This window comes from Lepeophtheirus salmonis, chromosome 10 (genome assembly GCF_016086655.4).
Source record: "Lepeophtheirus salmonis chromosome 10, UVic_Lsal_1.4, whole genome shotgun sequence".
Classification (NCBI taxonomy): Eukaryota; Metazoa; Arthropoda; class Copepoda; order Siphonostomatoida; family Caligidae; genus Lepeophtheirus; species Lepeophtheirus salmonis.
The window spans coordinates 16,877,218-16,895,891 of NC_052140.2; the positions used below are offsets into that span (position 1 = coordinate 16,877,218).

The window sequence follows — 18,674 nt, forward strand, 5'->3', positions numbered from 1 at the left end:
GTAATTAACAAGTTCTTATAGCTATGCATCATAAACTCATTTCCAGGTCTCTTTAACTCTTAAAAACTTAGACTTAGGAAGTTGCATCTTTCATGTATGCATGAAACATATTTTTTATTACTCTTCGTAACTATGTCATATTTGCAATGTAATATTAGAAGATAGTAGTGATATGATAGAGAAGCTCGAAATAGTAAATAGTTTCAATTTTTGAGGTGAAAATTAGTCAACTACTGCCGTGTATCGAGGCTGTGTTTAGTTAGTACCATCTCTTGGAAGAACACACACCTACTTTCCACCAGATTGGTATAATTATTTCTGTTTGGCATTTGTTTGAATCGCAGAAACAGAGTGACTTTCAAAAATGGACGAAAAATAATTTCGTGTGTCGATTAAACATCACTGTACAAACGGAAGAAAGGTCTCAAGAGACAAAAAATCAGCTAGATAAACATTAAAGGGGCCTCTGATGGAAACAGTTTTTAAGTAGTTTCATAGGGCAAAAGTGACCTTGAACGTTCCGGACGCCGTGTTGAGGTTACTACTCCAGAAACCATTGATAAAATCCATAATAAGGTGATGGATTACAGAAGAGTAAAGGTGCGTGATCTTGCTATTGCTATGAGCATCTCGATTTAGAACCCTCTTTTCAATTAATTTTGCAACCATAACTAGGTGGTGTGACTCGTGCATTGTCGTGATGGAAAATGACTTTTTTGTTGGAAAATTGTGGGCATTTTTCTTGAAGCTCTTTTATTCAAACGGTCCAATAACGATGAATAATATACACCTGTAATACTTCTACCCTTAGTTAGGTTCTATGCAGATAGTCGATGATGCTTATTCTTTGCGAATCCAAAAGAAAGTCAGCATAATCTTTTTGGCCGATTCCTTGATTCAAATGAATGCCCGACAAAAAGAAATAGACTCTAATGGCTGAAAATTGGTGTGTGTTCTTTCAAGTGATGTTACTAACTAAACATAACCTCACTACGCTCCATCAGTGCCATCTCTCGGACATCGCACGGACTTTTGAAACGACACCCGTATAAATGAAAGAGACATAAAATTAATGAGGTAACCCTCACAATTTGAAAAAAGTTTGGTAGGAGAGTAGCTGAGATGTCATGAGGTTTTATTAGATCAGCAACAGCATATAGGATAAAATAACTCCGCCTTCGATCCTCAATTCCAATCCGAGTCTAACAAAGACTCACACTTATAACTCTTGAGCAAACCCTCATTGTGTGTACAAGCACTGTATTCAATAATCAAATAATAATTACAACGGCTTGGTAAGAATAAAAAATCTTGTTTTGTTTACCATTGAGAAAAAAAATCAAATAAGCAGACTAATTTATCTTTTTATAAATTTCGAAATGACACATTATGAATTATTTTTCAGGGGTATGATGAATATTAACCCAAAAAGTTCATAAAATACTAATTACACATTGGACAACTCATTTTATACAAACGAATTCAAGCCAAAAAAGGAAATTTATCTTTAAGTGCAGAATACAAAACTGATCTCTGTTTTTTTTTCAGTCATCTGAATTCTGAAAAATCTGGGATTATATTAACTTGGGACTATTATTGTTCAGATTCATTTTTTACCCTTAAAACAATCCCCAAATCAGAAGAAGGATTATCTTCTTCGGACCCTTTTAACTTATTCATAAAACATTGTAATGAGGAATATCATGGCTTGAGATGTATGATCAAGTTAGACGTAACCTTCTCCCATTGCATTAATCTTCCTTTTACAAGGAATGCCGTCAAAAAATTGGGATTGAAATTTGAAAAAATATGATGATAGTGAATTTTTGCTTGTACACTTTCATAAAAAATGGGATCACTACAAAATTGAACAATAATAATTGGATATGCATATTTTTGAAATAAATCTATTTATTTAAATTATACATAAAATATTCTTTTATAATAAAATTTTATTTTCTGAGAAGATCTTCACAGATGACAAATTACTCTTCAAGTAATTACGCATTTTTGCATATCTCAAGCCTTAAGGCCTTCATTGTCGGTGAGGAGATGCCCTGGAGTCCAGACAAAGCTCTTTTCTTCTGTTGGTGATGTCGTCCACGTTGAACTTGTCAGCCAAGCAGCGCATTGAGACTGTTGGATCTTCTTTGATCTTCTCCTCCAGGGACTTGGTAAATGTTTCGTCTTGCTTCAAACCTTTTCTTCTACTTACTGTATTCCTTTTGACTCCTTCAGCATTCTCCTTGGCGACCTTGATGTTCCCAACTTTCCCACAGTCACACTAGACAATGCCAAATTTCTTTTTGGTTCAACATCCGCGTGGAAAACATCCGAAACCCTTACCCTTTTAGATTCTGGTCATTTATTTCGTTGTGCATTGCCACTCAGTCAGTTCCTCTCCTACACCCCCTCCTCTCAATCTCCTAACTATCTCGAGTAGTTTTATAATGTATGTACTGTGATAGCTGTATTTATCTATAAATACCCTGGACAGGCTAGATACTGCAAGACCGTATGACGTTTGTAATAAAGTGTTACACATAGTCAATCCACACCTTTCATTCTCTTTCCATCGTTCATGTCACAAAACAAAACACAAGAAAACAACAGATTTACCAGAACATTAATTGAGATGTCACCTGAAACCTTTATTACCGGGAAAGAAATAATTTTAATGGTAGCAGAAAATGTCCCTGTCTCACTCTGTATGTGTAGTAATAATTTTTCAAACGTATATAGGAGCTAAAAAATAGTAATAAATGAGGATGTGGATACTTTCTTAGACTTATGGGATGTAAAAAGTTTGAGAAGCACTGATCTATGTAAAATAATCAAGTCAATTAATATAAATATATGAATGAAATATAAACGCTATTAAATACCATGTGGTTTTTTATCACAGTGTGCATTAAAATAGCCTAGTTGATGGACTACATTTAATGACAAATTGCATTAAAATAATAAAAAAATATATCTCACTTCATTTTATACAACTATATGAATCTTTTAAAATAAAATAAGAGATGATAATTGAGTGGACATGACATATTTGAAAAAAAAAAAAAAAAGATAAGTATTAGCGCCCACAATATCATATTTCAAATTTTTTATATCTAATAAAACCTTATTTATATCTTCGACATTCTTAGTATTATTATTTGACGCCTATAACTTCATTGTCAATCCTAATGATCATATAATTTACTAAAAGGAGAACCCTACATTGCTTGGAGTTGTTAGACGTCGACAAACAGACACATTATACTAAAATAATATAGACATGTAATCCCTTACTGTAGGTGCACATGCTCGTTACTACATTGTAGGTAAGTTACAAAATGCCAATTTACGGAGAAAAAAAAAGTTGTAGGAGGCGTGCGCAGAATCTAAAAGTGTTTTGGGGATGCCTTATAAAAATGCTGGATTTTAATTACTTAAATGGCGGAAATCAATTTCACCTTTTTAAATTTACTGTAGATAAATTCTTAATCTTTCACCCAGTTTAAAAAAAAAATCAATCCGTTCCTTCGTTAAATAGTACTATTAGCTTGAAACTAAGTTATCTCAAAATATCCTTCGAAAACATGAATAAAGTGTAAAAAATCAAATAAAAAATATAATGGACGTTATGACATTTATTTATTTAGTACTTTGTGAAATTTTTTATTAATTTGTTAATGCCAAGTATAAATATTTGAACCCGACGTAAGCACATTCAATTGTTATTACTGTACAATATGAAAGTACTTTGTCTTAATTTTTAACCTCTTCTTTTTTTCAATAACTATCATTAATTGTCTGAAGAGCATGGGAAAATATTCATATTCTAGAACTTCATATTATACAATTAAATTACAGGTATTTAATTATATCATATTTTAATAGATCACAGATTTTGGTATAGGTTATAATATAAACAACACACAAAAAAAAAAAAAACCGTAACATTTTGATGATAAATTGGTCATAACTTCCTTAATATTGTAGCTATAGACTTGATTTTGGTATCAAAATGTATTTTTTATCATTATCCATTTGATCAGTGGTTCTCAAATGTAGGTACTAGTGCCCCTCGAGGTACTTTAAAGCATTCCGGGGATAATTGAGATTTTGAAAGAACAATTTACAGGTATGCGTATGAAGGTGGTGGGCTCTAGGGTCTGTAGCCCCCAACCCCAATGAATAATTTTTCGATTTTACTAGAAAATGTAATACTTAATTATTTTTCTTCAAAAAATTTAATATTGGAAATTTAATTTAATTTTATGTGAGTAGCTCTATGGGTTATTAACTTTTTCTCCAAAGAAAATTAATTTTGTGCGAACAGCTGTGGATTTTGATTTATATGCAATAATTTTTTGAAAATAAATATAGGTTTTGGAATTTTTTTACAAAAAATTAAATTTTTTATGAATAACTAAGGATTTTTTAAAATTTTTACAAATAAAAGTTTAATTTTTTTTTAAACAAGCTGTAGATTTTTAATGTTTTTACCGAAAAAACTTAATTTTTTGTTAATAGCTATAGATTTTGAAATTTTCCTTCGAAGGAATTTAATATTTGGATTTCTTTGAAAAAAAATGTCCAAAAATCAAAACTCCCTCCTAAATATAATCCTGCATACACCTTTGTCATTAAATTGAAAATGTTTTGTGTTTGAACAGGGGGTACTCAGGTTAAATATATACTTTACAAGGGGTACATCACTAAAAAAGAGGTCGAAAATTCCTGTATTAGATATAAGAGGTTCATATGGAAAAAATGAATTAGAAATTTTTTTGTAACATACCAATGCATTGTTACTTCTTGGATCAAGTAGTCACGTGTAGATTATTTTCTTTCTTTTGGAACATACTATCGGAACATGACCTGGTGGAAAAAAGTTCGAAATGAAATTTACTTAATGAAAAGAGAAGGTCTAGATGAAACTATTGAAACCATAAATCTGTTCTGGCCTAGCGTTGCTACGATAAGCAAAGACATATTTTCGAAAATCTTCCAACTTATGAATAGGCCAGAATCTGTACAAAAAATCGAAAGTTTATTTACTTGGCTGGAACGTTCATCAAAGGGAAGCTAGAGTACTTTGTTGAGATCTTCAATAGTAGGGGTAATCTAACTGAATGACAAAAAATGGAAAGGCAAATAATTATGAAAAATATAGAGTTACACAGATGTAAAATAGGTCCTAGAGACATCCTTTTCAACTATATAAGAGGGATTAAAAATCGTACCGTTTGTTTCTTACATGTTGACAAACCAATCAAGTACTCAATCATTTCCCATTGTCTCCTCCGGCTTGGAAAATATCGTGGCAATGGTTCCCCAACTCCATAACTTCCTAGAGAGCTCCTCTTCGTTCACTAACTTCATCACCCGCTAAAACACAGCGTGTGAGTTCTTTATAGCTATAAAAATCGAAATCCCGGATCAGGTGCTTCAACTAACGGAAGAGAAACCAGTCACAGAGATAGAACTCAGGGATGTAAAGACTCTCTTTGATGTCTGGAGGTACTCTATCATCGTCACTCGGTTGGCTATGGTCCCAGCAGGTAGGGATTGGAACAAAATTCGCTTGGGTTTGCAGGTAAAGCCAATCAGGATAATTATCATTTTCGTTGTCTATTTTGGACAAGCAGTCGAGGGTCGCTTATCCATGGGATCAACCAATACATTCCTTTGCTCGTTCCTGTCTAAGAAGAACCCGGATCTCACCAGCCAGGGAAAACGATAGTGAGGTGGGTATGTATGTCAGACACTATTTTGCTCAGTTTGTAGCGTATCAAAAAGATTGAGGGAAAATTGTGAGTCTCCATGTTCAGCGACGAATCGACAGACATGTGCAAATGTGGATGTAGGCATTAGCCATTTAATATATGAATAAATATACAATGTTTTGCCACCATAGAATTCATGAAAATTTTATGCTGGTGGAGTTTCGTAGCTAGGTCTTCTCCTTTCCCTTCAAACGAATCTGTTTTAATCATTTTGGAAAAACCTAATGTTCCATTCTTGAGGAGAGAAGATATAAGTACTGAGTAATTTAGTGTAAATGTCTTTATGAAAAACGTAGAGTAATAATATATATTTGGAATATTTTTCTTTACTAATAATGCAAATTTATATTATTACAACAATGCGTGTATGTTGATGGACCCCAAATAACTCCAGGCAATGCCAGGAACTTGTTTATTTTCGTAACGTGGAAAATATTGATTAGCATATCTTTAGAGTTTAGACACACTAAATGTTATTTTTCATAATATTTGTAGTGTATTTCATATTTTCATCCATTAATAGCATAGAACCATTATTTCATACACTTATTAAAATGTTATCTTTTTTAACTCTTCCTCAAGTGATTAATCACCCCAGAGACTGAAATATTCCTGTATTGTAGCGTGTCTATCATGAATTTTTCAATGTACCCTCCATGAAATTTTTTTAATTTATCAAACATCACTTCCTGTATTCAATTCATTTGGGATAATAATTTATAAGATTTTAAGTTATTAACTAATTATGTTATTAATTTTTAAATAATGTTTGTTTACCGAACCGAACAGTGAACTTCAAAAGTGAAATTGAAAAGGAGTAAGTGATATAATATTTTGTATAAAACATGTGATATTTTATACTTATTTGTTAATTGAGAAATTATATGTTCTCTACAGTTAAAAAAATTAAATATTTTTTTCAACAACTTTTATTTTAGACTTTGAATGAACAGGTATATTATGTCTTAATAAAAAAATATTTATAGATTCACTGATGCTTTTAGTATCATATGTGTCAATTTCTAAGAAGTTTTTAAACTTTTATTTTGCTGAAGTTTTCAAAAAAAAGTTACACAAACCTTTATACATATTCAAATTGGATGTGAATCTGGGAATAGTTTCTAAGTTAGTGATTACTATTGTTGTGGAATGAGCTGATCTTTTGACGAAACATTCTCAATGAACATGGAAAAAAATTGTTTCTAAGAAAAAACAAGATTTGAATGTTGAATTTGTTGTTGAAACAGAAAATTCCTTTCCCAAACTTATAATTAAGATGAATAAAATCTTAAAGGAATTGATGCTGATCCATATTATGTTTGTGGATTTTTGTTGAGGGCTCATAATATCTTAGGTTAATATGACTAATTAATAAAAATAAATAACAATTTGATATTAAACATGGGTATCATATTAAAAAAAATGTTTTTAATTATTTTTTATAAATAAAACAAAATTTGTCTGTGAGTCTGTTAATACATCATATAAAAGTCTGAGATTAATATCTTACCTATGCATGAATACTTAGTCAAAGAAAGAACAATGAAATAACGAGTGTTTCTGTCAAATTAAAGCAAAGGAGTATTTTTTTATTCTTCATCGATAAAAAAGTGTGTATGTTTCTCTTTTGATGCCTCATTTTTTTGTTTGAGCTAAAAATCTTGGAACTGAGTGACTTCTTCATCATAATAAATTATATTGAGCCTGTTATGGGCGTCAAATTAAAAATGAAAAGTGATTATTTTTTTCTTTTATATTAATTATGCAAAATTTGTTTGTTGACATCTCATTTTTTATTGAGAGATTACTAAAATAAAACTTTGTGACTAATAGATCAAAAGAATTACTAATATATTTTTTAACATACATATACGATATTCAAAGAAAATGTATCATGTTCTTTGATATCAAAAAGACAACAATTTTCTGTTGACACCTCATTTTAGATTGTAAGCTTAATATTGATTACTTGATCTTCAAAGTTAAAAATAAAGAAAAGCTAGATTTTTTTTAATATACATATATTAATGAAGCAAAATTTGTCTAGTTGTCTGTTTACATCTCTTTTTTGAGTGTGATTATACTTAATTAATATGTTGTTTATGGCATTTATAAATGTTTAATTAACTAATTTTATTATTTGTCCAATTGTAAGTTAAGTTACATGCGGGGAAAAGGGCTCTAGATTTAATTTTGTTAAAATAGAGCAGAATCCAATGATTATACCAAAATACATCTCTGTCAAATATCAAAACAAACTTATTTTGAATGAAACTGTATTAACCTGACAGAACAGTTTGACTTTCCCGGGGGTAAGATGTGTCTAAATTTACAACCCTGTCCTAGCAATGCCAGTTACTCCTACAAGTCTGGAAGGTTGTCTGCAAGGTTTTCGACCTCAACATAAAGATAACACCACTCGTATATAAAAGCTTGTCACATCTCTCCAGCATCTGTTGACTGTTATTCATCAAAGTTTCAGTCCTTTTAGACGTGCAGTTCTTACGTAACAGTATTTTGAGTGAGTTAAAGTGAGTTTTTGTCATCAGCTCTGCAAACTTATCCCGGCAATGGACCCATCTTTGGAACCTGTCCCGTTGGTAACTTCACTAGGAGAAGTGGGTAGAGTTACATGGAGACAATGTTGAAAAATCATTTCTAAAATTCAAATTTCCCCCCAAAAATTATTCACATCATCTCACTCAAACGACGGTTACTGTGGTGAACAATGGCGAGGGGGATCATATTGAATGATACAAAAGCTAATTTTTCAATTCAAATGGCATAAATGAGGTACATTTTCGTTAAAAATGTACCCACCCTTGTACACTATATGTGGAACAACAGATAAGGTAGAACTATGCCTCTTTGGCCAATGGAACCTTCCCAATTGTCTGTCTTGTTTGTCGTTGAGTCTTTAGGAACTTATTTTTAGTGGAAGTATCCGGCAAAGAGATCAAGTAGAACTATTAAATCATACTCCACAAAATCCACGAACAACGATACAAACAATGGTAAAGGGTCCATAGAGCAACAAGGCAAAGTTCTACTTCACCTGTTGCTCCACCAAAATTGACCTATTATATACATATCTAACAGAACAATTTGCCCGTCAGGGACGGTAGGATAAGTATTAATCTCGATCCCAATACGAGCAATATTAGTTCCTCTCGCTGGTTCTGTTAAATATATGTTACAGCCAATCAGGATGTAGGTAATTAAACACTGATGATTTTTTTTATTGCTGACATATTTATTTTAAAGTTAGGGTGTTAGAAACCCCAGAGAAGTACTGACGTTAGGATTTATAGGTAAGTTATCAAGTAAAAAAAAAAAAAATCTTAATATCAAATATTAATGATTTAGGTCTTTATTTGCATATAATTAAATAAATATCAAATAATAAAAATACAACATCTAAAAACTAAAAAAAAAATCTAAAAATTTATATAATGAGTCATTTATAAAATAATCATTTACTGATTAATACTAGATTCTAAATCTAACAAAAATTGATAACAAATAATCAAATAGAGTTAATAATCACAGGTACTGAATACATAAATACATAGTCATATTATTCATAAAAAACATCTTAGAAATAAAAATTTGAAATCTGAATGAATCAAGTCAGTAGATTTTTTTATGTCTATTTCTTCAAGATAAAAATCAAACATAAAAACAAACATAAAAATTATATTTTATCCAAACAAAGGAACTTTTGAGAGTCTGTGACAAAAACCAAGAACAAAACAATGACGTAATGAGAAATGTTTTGTAGGGGTTTCAATCTAACTATTTGGTTGAGACGTAAGAAGATGAAGGAGTACGTCTTTGTCCATATCCTTGAGTGTTGCATAATCCACACCAAGGGCTCGGGCAACATTTTTCATATCCAGGCCGAAGGACTTAAGAAGCTCTAAAAAGTCCATTTCCTCACCTGCAATTAATTAAAATGTGCGAAATTATTGTTCATGGATACTGTGTTACATTTGTAGAGATGTTAAAAAATAATATATATAAGTACGCGTAAAAAATAGAAACCTGGAATAATTTGATAGCCCTGACAGTTTCAGGAATTTAAAAAAAAATCATCGCCTTATAGGGCGTCCGCGGGATTGTATTTAGCGGGGAGGGGGGGTTTGGAATTTTCTTGTAAAAATATCCAATAACTAAATTTCTTGATAAAAGTTTTCAAATGTTAAATTTTTGAAAATAAATTTAACATTAATTTTTATTTTACTTTTCAAAATTTAATTATAAATATTGAATTTTTTGAAAAAACAAGGAAAAAATACTTAATATTTTTAAAAAAAATTTCAAAAATCACCAACTATTAACAAAAAATTTCCAGAATCTAATGTTCACATAACATTTCAAAAATTAAATGATTTGAAATATAAAATTTTTTGAAATTTTTTTTCAAAAATCCACAATTTTTTACAACTATTTTTATTCTGTTTGTCAACATCATCCATGTTTGTATTGTTTTCTTTAACCATTGCAGGGACAGGAACATCACTATACTTTTTTTCATTTACTGACCCTTGTTTCATAGTACATTTTGGATGCAATATGTGCAAGATACTTGTCATACCATTGGAAAACGGTTTTTTTGTCTGGATTCGAATATCACATTTTTTAGCATAACATAACTTTCAAACTATATCCTGGTAATATATTACTGTCCCTCTGCTATAAATTATAATCTCCTTGAGAGCACAGAGTAGACGTTGAGATGTGAAGCAATTATGAGTGTAAAAACTGAAGTTTCGATTCATTGGAAGTTTGCTGACCAGCCTTATGACAATATTTCGACTTCTCCCCGACTTTGTAGTAGGAGACACTGTCGTTCCTTTTCCTACATTTATGATGTTTATTTATAACTCATTGCTTCAATAAATTACATCCCTCGAAGGTTAACATCATTTAGTCCCCCGAACTATGTTTTTCAAAGTTATGGTTGAAAGAGTAAATGAATGGTCAAACTTTGAAAAGCTTATAGAACTGGGAATCCTCTCTGAGTTTTTTTTTTATATTGCCGTTATTGTTTAGGTGAAGAAAACTTCATAATTTTACTGAAAACCATTAAAAATTGATCCGATTGAAAAATTCTAAAACAACCAATAATGATACTCTGAGCAAACTTTCGGTTATTATAAAACAAATGTACCAATATTGGGAATATATTGCAATGTTGACAACCTCTCTAGGGACATTTCATGTGCAATGTGATAAGATAAGACAGAAGTATAGCGGACGCCTATAAACAAACCTGATACAACATGTCACTATTGCAATACCATCTACCTAATATAATACTAACTAGACTAACTAACTATTAAATTCTCCAATAAACGAATTTGAAGTTGATGATGCCTTGTGGCAAGATTTTGAAAGAAAGGTTAACAAATTTTTGTCTTTTGCTAATTTTTCTGACTTAAAATTTGGCCATTTTTCTTTAAAAACCCGGATATTCCAGAAATGGATAAAAAAAAATCAACAAATAAGATCTAAGATCTGCCCACGGAATAGAGTTCCATTGATCACATTATCAAAGTGTAAGACTTAGAGTAATAAAAAATATTCGCTGCTAGTATGTTGATTAAAAAAACCCGTGACGTCATAAACATAAAGGCTATGTTTCATAACTATGACATTTTTTGCATAGCTTTTTTTAATATAAACTGAGACGTTGTATGATTTACAACTCTTCAGCAAGGGCTTTGTTCAGGTTTGCTAATTTCAATAATATTGTTTTACGCGAACGGATATTAATTATTTTTTTTACTTCTGGGCTAATATACTACGTGAATGATCTTTGACTTACCAGTGGCAGGATTGCGAAGCTTTGGACATGATCGATTACATTGTGGCCAGGAACAAGTGTCTACATGCCTAAGTAAACACTTTTTATGGGCTGTGTAAGTCTTGAGTGGAGGACCAGTGGATTGATTATATAAAACACTCCGAGGCTTCAACTTCCTAGCTTGCCGCCTGGCCTTTCTTTCACGCCTCCTTCGACGTCGCTTATTATTTCGCCTTTTTTTCTTTTTCTTCTTTTTGCGCTGACTTTTTTTGTGATTTTTCCTTTTATGAACATGTTGCTTTCCCTGTCGTCGACTACTTCTTCGGTCCAGGGATTTAACAATTTCTGAATTGATAGGCTTAAAAAACTCAACACAGGCAGCATCATTGTGTCGTTTGCATTTTTGTCTTAATTTTCGAAGTCTTCGTCTTTTTACGTTTCTATTTCGTCTCTTTCGTTTGGAGGAAAGACTTTTTTTACCCCGTTTTTCGCTGGAGGAAGTTGAGGATTTATTCTTTTGGGTTTTAAGTCGATTTGAGATTGTGTTTTTGAAATTATCCTCAGTTGGAGGTATGGATACGGATGGGATTAAGTTCGTAGTTACTTTTTTGTAGCGGTCTTTTGTACTATAAATAAATCGAGGAGCATCCGCAAGCATTGAAGATATACCCCTACTTTAAATAATAAAGATTTAGAATATAGACTCTGGATGAATAGCTCCAATACAAAATACTACGAATTTAAAAATTACCTTTTACTCAGCGGTGATATAACATTCACTTTAACTTGATCTGGGACTGTGTTTTTGAACCGTTTCGAATAGGAAAAAGAAGAAGAGGAGAGGTGTTTGATCCAACAGTTCAGTGCATCTGGTAGAGTGACTCCATCCACCTCAATAGATATCCAATTTCGTTTAGTTAAGACAGAGTGGGATATGCAGGCTGGAGAAAATACTGCAGTGACATTATTAAAGGAATCACGTAGTTGATCCCCCATTCTGTGAATAAAGTTCCATTGAGCTTTAGTAACAGGTGCACCCACATTATCTGCAATCATTTGTGCCTCATCGAATTGCCATTGAAATATGAAGAGAGGAGCTGTAATAATAAATGTGTAGAATGATAAAAATATGAGGCTATAAAATGATATAATATAGTATAATAAATTACTTATGATATTCAAAATATTGGCAATAAAGCAAAAGTTATATTTTAACCTTCTTTTATGTGACAAATCGTTTTAAATTATATTAAATATGCAAAGGCTCGTTAAAAAGTACACTTACATTTGATTAAGGGATATACTTTGTATCCAAAAAAACAATTGGCAATCTCTTGGCCGAAAGATTCTTTGCACTTGGAGTGCACCTTGGCTTTCCATAAATGCGTTCCTTTGCGGACGGCTCCAATAGGTGAGCAATTTCCTTCTTCGTCACAGCCATCACTTCGAGGAGAAAAGGGATTACTATCTAAAAACCATCCAGAGTCTGAGATTCCACGAACAACCAGTTCATTTCGACCAAAGCGCTTAATAGATTCCGCAACACTATCTACATTGATGAGTACTCCCGTTCCTCCAGCGGAACTTCCACTCAAGTACAGTTCCGACCCCTGAAGTAATTTTTCATAATAGACAAGCTCATTGATGACTTCTTGAATGATGTACGCACCCATAAAAGCAAAACGAGAATTTGTTTCTCCCATTTTTGATGTGCCGGACCATGAGTCAGAGCTACAGTAGGGAATGAGGATGTGGTTTGCATCAGAGAAGTGAGGATTCTCGCTCACATCAGAGCTTAGAATACCTCCGACTGTTTTAACAGAGGGCCATCTCTCAGATGACATTAAACTTCGAAGTCGTATCCAACGAGATTCACATGATATGTTGTCGTAGCAGTACCATCCACCCTCCAAAAATATGACCCAACGTCTGGAACGAGAATTGCGCCGCATGTAATAACCAGCAGGGGAGCCGTCATTACATGTAATGTTACGATTGTAAAATATTTTTTTGGAGAGGCGGTTCTCTGCTTTATCTCCACGTTGATAAAGAGCTTGAGCTAATTTGCGAAAAGTATCCGGGGGTAAGCTTTGTGGTGTTTCGTTCGAGGAAGAGTCAATGCGCCATCCCTGGGCTTGAAACAGACCACAAAGGAGGAGGGTTAGAGTAGGTCCAAGCAGTTGAGTCCACATTCTATAATATCAATATATATATATATTCATAAATACATTATCATTTTAAATATTATGATCATTGATTGGGAGTTATTTGTCGTCATATAGACGCGTCATTTATACGCAAATGTAATGGTTAAAATAGTTATGTTGAAAGAAAATAATAACAAAAGTGGAACAGATTATCATTAAGATCCTTCCTCTAAAAAATTTTCACCGATTCTTTTCAGTCTATTCTTATATGTAGATTTTTGAAGGAACACAGGTGTTTATTTCTTTTACGTATTCATCAATTGAATAAATAATTTGCGCAAAGTAAACAGTTTTTTGATTATTGTTGTATCCCTATGACATCATTATTAATTAAGAATCTAAAAAATATAGCTCCAAAATAAAGTACTTTTCAAATTTAATGTCTCAAAAGGCACACACCGTAATCTTTTTTTTTTAAATCAATAGTGTACGAATTGGTTTGAAAGAAGAAATTTCTATATTTATTCAATCAATATGATAACTCTCATTTGCTTAATGGAAAAACCTTTTTTTCTAAATAATGGATGAAATATTTCCTTGATCGGCTTCTTTAATGAATAATAATTTGATCATAAAGAAGACCCCTTTTTGTAATTAACAATAATTTTTTATAGTACACCTTCAAAAATACTTTAAAATATATAATTACATACCTGGGTTGAAAAACTGGGTTGTAGGCTCCAACGAATATAAGATTAGAATAAACTTTCAAAAGGGATGGTTCTATTATTCCTCTTGATGTTTTTTAAATATATTTATCACCGAAACCATTTTGGGTGTGTGTTTAAATAAGCAACACGGCAATCAATTATAGACTAAATTGCTATATATATTTGTCTCACATATAGGCGACTCTAATGAACTTGAGAATTCAACTGACTGATAATAATTGGAAATGTAAATCGGGGAAAAATTCAAAAGTAAAAAGAAAAAGAAAAGGAGGGAGAGGAACGCACGCGGTCTTACAACTAATGTAAACTTCATACACATCTTCACATACATTTATCGGGAAAGTAAAACTGCTCAGATATAATAATATAAAGAACAATATTTGTATGATAAAAATAAATGGTTAACCATTATTCTCCATCATTATTTGTAAAGGGTTTCCAGATAGGTAGGGTAGTCATCTCTCCCCTTATATACAAAATGATAGAGATTGCCAGATTTCTATATGATAAATTTATCATATAGAAAACTATGGCGTATATGGATTGATTTTTGAAAATATTACTTGCATCTCCTCGCAACATTTCGTCCCCCCCCCAAAAAAAAAAAAAAAAGAGGAGAAAAGCTCAATGATATGTTTATATGATCAAATATATGCATTCTATTTATTTATTCATAGACAACTATTAATAAACAGGCTTGGTTTATCCGTGCATTATTGTAAAAGAAAAAAAAATGTGTTCATTCCTTCATTTTTCCTCTAACGAAATAACGACAATGTGATGAATTCTTGTCCAACATTAGTTGATTATTCAAAGACTTTTTTATCCACAAAGTTCCTTTTGAGGTAGCGCTGATGATGACAGCTCATCATTTTCCCTCGAACGTACACAACTTTTTTTCGCGATACGTCGTTATTTTTATTATATCACACTCCCTTTCCTCCAAAATCATCTGGTAGTTAGTCAAGTAAGTCAATCGTACCAACTGCTATTTATCTCTTAAGTTCTCCAAGACTATCCTGATCGTATTCGTTTTGCCATGAACAGCTAAATGTACACTATTCAAAAAAAATTGTATGAAATTAATGTTTATGAGCTCTCAAGTCTACACATTTGCAACTAAATTCTCACGCAACACATTGCGTTCATCTGGCATTTGTTCTTGATAATATATTCAAATAGTTCAAAATGATTGATTTAGAAATCCAAAGTTTCCATCTTTGCAAAGAAGGCAACACAACAAGCTACAAATGCATTTCAATATTTAGTCTAAAGTCGTTGAACATTAATGGTTGCGAGGATTATTCTTCATTTATAAGAATTTATTTACGAAATTGAGAAAATTATGTTCTTATACGATGAAATGATGTCACGTAGTAAAATAAAAAATTACACGCTAAACTGATTTCTAAACTTAAGAGCCCTGTAGAATATGTTATAAAAAAACTATATTATACTATTAAAAAAATATTAATTTTAGAGATTTTAGTGTTTTTAACATTGATAAGGGCTATGAAGAGACAAATCCACATCTAACAAAAAATGTATTGCTTTAAATAATTTTCACATCAAAATATGATGTCGTTTTTATAAAACAAACCCTTTTCACTTGTGAATTGGTTCAGGTGCCCCTTGTGTTAAGGTAAGGGCACGGATAAATAGGTGAGGTAATCGAAAGCATTTTTGCTGAATTTACAAGACAGATGATGACGTCACAAGAAACTATGAACTACATTCTTCATTTTCTTAGTCATCACTTGCAAACATTCAAAATTACATATCAATATTTATGACAAATACTCCTGGGGTAAAAAGGGTCACTCGTCAATAAATAAAAATGTAATTTTTTACTAGATATGCTCAAAATTATTCAAAGTGTCAAATGATTCTAATAATAATAATTATTACATTCAGGGCTATGATCTTGCTGTTTAATTTAGGCATATTTTTTGGCATTATTATTCTAAAAATTTTATGTTTAGAATCAATGGACAACAAAAACCTAACTTTATCGACAAAATTTCTATAAATTGAAGCAAATGTATCAACCGTGAGTGTACTTGTTTTTAAATTAGCCCTTTAAAGAACCGGTTCTATTTAGAAGAATTTGATTGATTAATTGATTTAGACAAAGGTACGTTTCAAAATAAAAAACAAAAACATGTGGGAGAATAAAAAACTATTTTCTTTGACTTTTTTTCACTCCCATGAATGATATCAAATATCTACATACGTACTTTAAAATGAGGATCCGGAAACAGTTGACAGCATCAACATAAAAACAATGTCCGCTAGTTTGACATATTTTATTGTTTTTTTTTAGAGGGGATATAACTTATTTTTTTCTTGTGTAGAGGAATGTGTTTTTGAAGAAATGATTTATGTATTTTGCCAATTATCTTCGTTTGGGATTCGATAAGGATCGTGAATAATTATTCTTCCTCATTCCATGAGAGATGCCGTTGCATATCATTCAAACGGATCTGTTTTCTGTTCTCTCCCCAGTTATTCCAGGTCCCTAAAACTAAAATGCAAAATATATTCAATGTAAATAAAAAAATAGCTCATAGAAACTTGCAACAGGTGTTTTATTTATTGTATTATTCTAATGTGGTTCATTGCACACGAAAAAATAAAAATAAAATTAACTGCATATGTCATGCATCATCATAATAGCAATCTTGAACAAAAATAAGTAAATGGCAATTAGTATTTTTACCAGGCCAATATTTCATACACACATTTGAGTCAATTTTAGTATTTGTATTCAAACTTGGAGAAATGTTAAAATACTAAATTTTGACTCTAGTTAATAAAAATTATTTGATTTAAAAGACATAACTTGGACCTATGAAGATAAAATATATATCAATTTCTTATTCTTTTATTCTGGCGATCAGTTTTTAGCACAGCCAATGGATTAAAAAATTATTTTTTCATGGAAATGGATAATAATCTATTGAGGAATACAAACGTAATCGATGCTCAATTTTGAGAAAAATCTTTTTTGATTGCTTTTGTGATGAGGGACAACACATATGAGAATTGGAGAGTACATAAAATATTTATTATTACAATAGTTGAATATATACAGGTTGGTCCAAACATATTGGGAAATTTTTTAAAGGCTTATTACAACCAAACCAGATGGGCTCGAACCATGTTATTTTTATTATTTAAAAGCTACATTTAATGAAATTCAAAAAATTATAATGAGATCCGCCTCTCTTTATAACATCGTCCACAATGCACCGGAACCTTTCGGATGCCTGGGTGACCTCATGCAGATCTGCCTTTGTACCGGTTCTGGTTTTGCACTTTTAATTTACATTCCCTGGATGGAGGGAGTAGCCCAAGGAAGAATTTACACCTACTATCAAGACAGTACACAGGACATAAGGCCAAAAAAAATATCCTCTGAAGCCCGAATTTTGGCCAACAAACAGCCTGGACCTGAACCCATGCGATTTATATCTCTGGGGAAGGATCAATTACATGGCCTGTGCGAACTACAATTGGATGTGGTAGCCCTGAAGAAGTTCATTATTCGTTCAAAGGCTAAGCTGGATCGTTAAAGTAAAAGACTCATTCCTTTTTTAATTAATTATTTTAAAATCCTTGTATTAATTTATTTAAACAAATTGAATGTAAATCCCAAAAATGTACATTATTGTTTGTAAAAGGAATTAGCCAGAGATACAGCCCCTCAATGAACAGTTTGCGGTAACTCACAGCACAAGTTTGTATGCCAATTTTAGACATGTGGCGGAGCAGAATAGAAAATAACAATTGCATTTTTGTAAACTGCGTATGTTGAGCTACATAATTGTATAACAGGAGCATGGGCATCCTATCGATTAGTCACTTATTCGGAATACACCTTTTGATTTTAAATTTTCAAGATTTTCATACCTTAGAAGGATCTCCATTATACATTCTCTAAATTAATAAGCCACTTTTGAGATCCGTAGTCTTCTTGTCTCGGAATAACCTATATATATATATTAAACTATTGTAACTATTAATAATTATAGAGGAATAAAGCTTAAATAAATATCTTTTAGTAGCCTACAATTGCTTTCAACAGCTTGGACTGTAAAGAATTTATTTGTGTGTATATTTAACCATTCTTAATTGAAAGGAAAATCTTTCAATCTCTGAATTGCTGATTGGAAGATATATCATCTAGAAAACCCATAATGTATGC

At 31.6% G+C, this 18,674-nt stretch overlaps 1 protein-coding gene across 2 annotated transcripts; it reads right to left on the reverse strand.

Moving 5' to 3' along the window:
• Nucleotides 1-9,134: 9,134 nt before the first annotated feature.
• Nucleotides 9,135-14,687, reverse strand: Notum (palmitoleoyl-protein carboxylesterase notum). Of its 2 annotated transcripts, none has more exons than XM_040720616.2 (5): nt 14,450-14,687; nt 12,875-13,782; nt 12,341-12,686; nt 11,611-12,263; nt 9,135-9,720 (listed from the first exon to the last, which is right to left on the reverse strand). In XM_040720616.2, the coding sequence occupies exons 2-5, from the start codon at nt 13,779-13,781 to the stop codon at nt 9,572-9,574; spliced, it is 2,055 nt and encodes a 684-aa protein (XP_040576550.1). In that variant the 5' UTR covers nt 13,782; nt 14,450-14,687; the 3' UTR covers nt 9,135-9,571. The 2 variants fall into 2 exon arrangements, with proteins under 2 accessions (XP_040576550.1, XP_040576551.1); XM_040720617.2 differs by having other exon boundaries at nt 11,611-12,260; nt 14,450-14,677.
• Between the last annotated feature and the right edge of the window lie 3,987 nt (nt 14,688-18,674).

Coding starts and splice junctions, on each gene's coding strand:
- Notum (XM_040720616.2), bottom strand. CDS start 13,781: ATGTGGACTCAACTGCTTGGACCTACTCTAACCCTCCTCCTTTGTGGT. Junction 12,687..12,874: donor AGTATATCCCTTAATCAAAT/GTAAGTGTACTT, acceptor TTATTATTACAG/CTCCTCTCTTCATATTTCAA. Junction 9,721..11,610: donor GCTTCGCAATCCTGCCACTG/GTAAGTCAAAGA, acceptor AATTAATTGCAG/GTGAGGAAATGGACTTTTTA.